Source organism: Cupressus sempervirens, chromosome 10 (genome assembly GCF_028749045.1).
Source record: "Cupressus sempervirens isolate cs-2001-9-10 chromosome 10, ASM2874904v1, whole genome shotgun sequence".
Lineage (NCBI taxonomy): Eukaryota > Viridiplantae > Streptophyta > Pinopsida > Cupressales > Cupressaceae > Cupressus > Cupressus sempervirens.
The window spans coordinates 352,028,833-352,035,034 of NC_143127.1; the positions used below are offsets into that span (position 1 = coordinate 352,028,833).

The 6,202-nt window shown below is 34.4% G+C and overlaps 1 protein-coding gene across 2 annotated transcripts in view; it reads right to left on the reverse strand.

Annotated features, from left to right (window-relative positions):
* The window catches only part of LOC149534035 (Ubiquitin-associated (UBA) protein), a 174,185-nt gene extending 168,507 nt beyond the window's left edge, over positions 1 to 5,678 (reverse strand). The window contains exons 1-3 of one of the 2 annotated variants that reach the window (XM_089803037.1): positions 5,398 to 5,678; positions 5,201 to 5,301; positions 3,210 to 3,350 (exon numbers count right to left, since the gene is read on the reverse strand). In XM_089803037.1, the coding sequence (XP_089659163.1) occupies positions 3,210 to 3,350; positions 5,201 to 5,301; positions 5,398 to 5,422 (267 nt within the window). In that variant the 5' untranslated portion in view covers positions 5,423 to 5,678. The remainder of the gene's footprint in view (positions 1 to 3,209; positions 3,351 to 5,200; positions 5,302 to 5,397) is intronic. The other variant, XM_089803038.1, reaches the window with a different exon arrangement.
* Between the last annotated feature and the right edge of the window lie 524 nt (positions 5,679 to 6,202).

Genomic DNA, 6,202 nt, shown 5'->3' on the forward strand with positions numbered 1-6,202 from the left:
ACAACATGGCTCATTTTAGACTATTTACAACCTTGGAGCTTGAGAGGGATGGTGAGGTGCTACCAGTCCAATCATGATCAACCATTATGTCCCCTGATTGGCACGATCCTAGTTTTATTTTATTTGAGTATCGATTGGAAGAGCATTAAGGATGAAGCTCATGTTAATAATTGAGGAGGTCTCAAGTCCTATGATGCTTTTATTGAGACCAATTAATTACCAATGTGTTCCTCCCTTGTCTCATCAATGGGGAGATGTTTATTTCAACACTTTGCTAGTGCACTTCATTTGACTTAATATGATGTTTGTGATGCCTCCTGATGATTGTTGTTTACAATGAGTGCCTTCAATATTTTCTCTCTTCCTTACTGGCCCTACAGATGATTTGTACGATAAGGTCAAGCCCCAGTGTAATATCTTAGGCTCAGATAGTCCTACGCACATATACTACCTATAAAGATCGATTTTCTATACCTTGTTGCTGAATTGAGAAACCATGTTGCCAACTGATGTGTCTTATGTCCATCCATTTTCAGTCTAATACAGAGCACACCACTTCATTACTTTTGTATTTATCAATTAGAGCTTTACAATAATTGCATAAATTCAACTTGATGTCCAATTCAGTCGACCACATTTGATGGATAATTACATTGTAACTATTTTAATATTGAAATGTATTATTAAAAATTTATTTACTTACATTTTAATTATTATTATTTATTGTTGCTTTGTTGACTTTAAGAAAGCTTTCGATACCGTCCCTAGGGATAAACTATGGAATAGAATGGAAGAATTGGAAGTTCCTATAGAGTAGAGGGCTATTGTTTATAAGCTTTATGAACAGGTTAAAGCAAAAATCAGAACAAAAGAGGGCATGTCAAAGTGCTTTGGAAGCAATGTGGGGGTCAAACAGGGTTGTCCGCTGTCCCCTACCTTGTTTGGCCTCTATATCAATAAGCTGGAGGAATGGCTAAACAAAGCCAATGAAGAAGGAATTCAGCTAGTTGATTATATGATTAGACTGCTTCTATATGCCGATGATCTTATCCTCATTGCTAAAACTGCCCTTGGGTTGAGGGAACATTTGAGTAATTTAGAAACCTTTTGCACGGAGATCGGGATGGAAGTCAACACCTCTAAGACTAAGATCATGGTCTTTTCCTTGAAGAAAAGAAAGCAGCAACTTACTTCCATATTTAAGGGCAACACTTTAGAAATTGTGGAAGAATACAAGTATCTAGGGATTGATTTCCATTATAGGCTAGGTTGGGAGACATGCAGATCAAAAAGAATACAGGGGGGTTTGAAGACCTCTTACCTTCTTCAAAACAGGTACAAGAAAGCAGAGTTATGGGATTGGAAGACTAGGAAAATCCTCTTTGGGTTGTTGGTGATTCTAGTTGTCCTTTATGGAAGTGAGGTATGGGGGAGCAGCATATCTAACCACAAATGGCGACAAATAGAAAGAATACAAAAACATTTCATTACCACTAACCTCAAAGTCAAGTCAACAATTCCCTACGAGATTCTTTTGGCAGAGGTAGGCATGTTCCCAGTGGAGGCCTCGGCAATTATTCGACTGCTGAGCTATCTAAAAAAAGTGGGTAAATGGATATACATTACTGGCCTAGAATGGTGGTTGACGAGGAGCTAGACCGTCGAAAGAGGACATGGAAGAATCAAAACAGAAAATGGTTCAAAAAATGGAACATTGACTACCAAGAGTGCCTGGAAACCAACATAGAAATAAGAAAATGGGTGGTAGAAAAAATCAGGTCTTCCATGTGGACAAACCAGATAGGTAGGAAAAAAGCTTACTATGTCAAAGAATTTAACCCCACTTGCACACATGGTGACAAGGAATACTTAGGAGCTGATATCAAAGTAAAGGCAAAAAATTTATTCACCCAATTAAGGTCTAGATTACATCATTTGAGATGTGAAACTGGCTGATGGAAGGTCCCTAAAAAAGAGTGGGAGGACAAAATTTGTAGATTTTGCAACAAGGGAGTGGTGGAAACAAAATGGCATTATGTCAAAGATTGTACCGCATACAAGGATATCTGCAACCAATACAAGGACACTTTTCGAGTGAACAGCATAAAAGAGCTTATTGAGGGGCCAAGACTTCACAATGGGGCCATCTTACTTATGCAGATCCACAACAAAAGGGACAGCTTGGAGAAATCTCAGCAGACGCATTAATGGATCTTCTTTTGGTCCCTTAGACCATTGGTCTCGTGGACATCATTAAATATCTTTCATTTCATTGTAATTATGCTATAATATTATTATTTTATTATTAATTCATTTATTTATTTATTTATATTTAATATCATTATTTACTTAGTAAATCTTCTTGTTTGGAAAAGGGCACATCACATGCTATGATAAACTTGTAAGTGTGTTGCTGCCATTAAAAAAGATTGCCACCGCCAACAGAATGTGGTATCCATAAACAATCGTCAGCTAACATGCCTTTGAAGACACTTGCCAACCACAGATAAAGGGATATGGTAAACATATATTATTGTTGTCTATGTCAATGTTATTCCTTCTCAATTGCTGACTGTGCAATTCTTATGTGGTATTGCATCTTCGTCCTCTGAAAAAGTGAGACAGAAGAAGTATTGGGTGTATACATTCGAGCCTTGCTATTACAATTCAGTGGTTGTATCATCGTTCTTATTCTCTTTTTGACCAGTTCCTGACTACAGATATTAATCTGTAAAGTTACATCAATAATTCAGAGATGGTTGACTTTCATACTTCTGACTGTTTCTCAAGATGTGGTATGTATATTCTTCAGGTGTGATGGATGCATGGTGATTTATATCATAGTTGTATCATTTTTTCATGCCTTTATGCCATTAGGAAAGTCGTCTTATTTATAATACTTTGTGATTTCCCTGATACTTCTATTACTTCCATTATCCACTTGCTATGTACGACTCACTATTGACTAGCTTCTAGCTATCTGTTGGTGCTCAATATCTGCTACCCTTTGACCACATAAATATTTTATTGCTATTGTTTCATTAAGGATGGGGACATCAAAAACATACATGGTCATATCAATCTAATTTCTTGTCTTAAAAGATGAGATCGTCCAAAAACCTAACAAATTTTTATTTTTCTATAATTCAATATAATGTGCATAAAGAAGATAGGAATAAATATAGACTAGAACTAGATACACAACTTACTGAATATTTGTTTGAGCCAATTTGTCTCTCAAACACCCTAAAATAATACAGAAGGTAGAGGCCGAACACCAACTCTGGAGTTGATGAAAATACAAAAGCAGATGTGGCCAACCTCCAAATATGAAGCTTCCTCACAATTGCCTGACCACATATATGCAAGAACTGTCATTTATTACATCACATCCAGGAATAATACTATTAGATACATCCTAAACTTAAAAATGCAAAATAGTGTTACAAAGTGTTAAAAAAAAGATAAGTATGAGAAAATGCAAATTTGCATGGATGCAAAGACATATTTTAATATTTATGGAAACTGTTACCTATGATGCAAAATGTTGTCTTTCAAGTCTAAGCATAAAATAAATTTGATCTCTAGTACAAATCTGAAGACAATCCTTCTTTTTAGTTTTGGTTGCAGAAAAGATTTTAGGCATTGGGCCTTCATGATTCTAAAGAAAAGTAATAAAAAGAAACTTCAAAGGTGAAAGAAAACTTGAACCTAGAAAACTGTGATACCATAAGACCCAAAACTTGAGTCAATGATGGGAGTTTAAAAACGAACCACCATATTCATCTTTAAAAAAAATTCAAAATACCCAATATGTTTGAGGGTATAATACCTTTCAAAGAAAAAAGAATTTTATGAGTGCAATAGCACCTTCATTTTTTTCCTGATCCAACATATAAACCACTGCTGTCATTGTTATCACAGGTTATCTTTCAGTTCCTTTACTATGTACTTGTACTCATAAGTCCTATATTGACTTGATTAAAGATTTGCAATAACACATTCTTACAGCCATCTTTTTCATTGCTTGTGTAGCAACCTCCAATTTATGATAGTTCTTTTACGTAACGTCACTTTACGGTCCTATCTTTGTAACTATAGAATTCTGCAATTTTAAGCCACAATAAAGTTGAGTTTGGTGAAAACCAGATATGCTCTAGAATGATGACTTTAGCTGAAGTTAGAATTTATGCAAGATGCAAATTTTCACATTCTTACAGACTTGAGTATTTCAGCTACACATAACTGGATCACATTTTCAAAATGAAATTCCAAATTGGAACAGCTCTTGAATTTAGATATTCATATTTTTTATATTTTGCATACAAAGCCTCTTGACTATGTCCTCTTGTCCTAGGTCTTTTTAAATGTCATTATCTTTCCAAAATCACTCTTTTACTCTTGGACTAGGTGTTCATCACAATGGTGTTGCAATAGAAAACATTTTCCCATGGTCTTGATGACCGTAATCTTAGCCCCTCAAACGCATGTGGTTATGAAAACAGTGGTTACTGAAAACAAAAAGAGAAATACTGAGAGGGGGGGGTGGGGGTGAATAAGTATTTCAAATATTTGTCCAGTAGAGACCCAAAATAAAACAAACAAAATGAAGACAGTGACAAAAAAAAAACATCACGTGGAAAACTCTTAAGGGTAAAAAACCACTGTCCACTAATAATCAGAAATTATACAATAGAAGCTGATGTTTTGAAACCATTCATACAAGACAGAGTAAAGGATGTTTCGAGCTGACAAGAATCCAAATGATTCTCTTTGTTTAATCAAAATGGTCGACTGAATTCCGAACAAAGAACACGGGCATATGAGCAATAATGTGGCTATACCACATTTAAATATTCTCCAGAAAATGTGAGTACCAGGGGACCCCATCCCTCACCAATTTCTTGGTAACTATGGTACGCTAATTTTATTCTAAACCTTGAGTATAATTTCTGTTAAGTTAATCCAAGTAGGTTGGGTTGATAAAAATATGAATATAGAAGCTGAATTCAATTATTTGTGAAGGAACTCCCTAATTATCCTAGTAGTTCTTAATAGAGCAAAGATTTGATGTTGTCAAATCGGTTCTGGTCTCGTAATGTATTAATCTTGATGTGCTTCTACAAACTTTCCAACCAAATACAATGTCATTGCAATTTATCAGAAGAAAACGAAAAGACTTATGGCATGCAATGCATACCTGGTAAGAAAGTCCGCAGGCGGATGCTCCTCCGTGCATTCCAAGTAGGACAGAAACAATTGCACAGGTAATGACCAAACCCTTCGTAAAGGGAGCATTGTCTGCAAAATCAAATTACATATTAAAAAGAATGTAAGATCAAGTGATAGGCAAGGAAATGTGAAAACCAGGAAGTCTTAGTAACTACTAGCCCTTACGAAATCCAGAGGGTCCGTTGTTCATTTTTAGAATTTGAAAAGCAAAGATTGTGGAAATTGCATTCAATTTCGCAATAACATTAATGGAAATGCTTCAGTGTTTGTTTCTTCCAAGCCGTTGTCCGTATCGACCTGCTTGAGGAGGAGCCCCGGCTAAATTTGACGATCAACCGTGCCGTCGCGTAAACCATTTACAGATCAATCGGAACATTCGTTCGATGTTTGGAACTTTATTGGCGTGGGAAAAACAAGTGTCGCTAATTATAGCATTTTCACTCTTTTAGAAAAAGGAATTAAAGTATAATTTTTGTAACGGGAGAAATTTTTAATTTATATATTTAATTTTAGTTTAGCTGAAAGAAAAATTTGTAATATTTTCAATTGTGAATTTGTATTATTGTGGATCATTTTTTATAGTGTTTCAAAGGAGGGATTTCTAGAAGAGGTGTTGTTTAAACACTTAATGTGGAGAAAAGAGATTTGAGTGTTAAAAATGAGGACCCTTGTTTTAGATGGTGATCTTGTTACTTGAGGATGATTTTTCAATAGTCTTCTTAATTGATATTTTATATAATATGTTGAATATTTATTTGATTATAACTAATAATCAGTTGAAATTTAAAATATATATAATTTTTAAGTTGAAATTTAAAATGTATCTAATTATTAATTTTAGTTAATTAATAGTTATAGTTAAAAAGTATTCATAATATTAGATAAATATAAAAAAATTATATGTAGTAGTTAAGAAATGTTGAGAAGATTTAAGAATAAATAAATGAAATAAAGACACTTTTAGAATAAA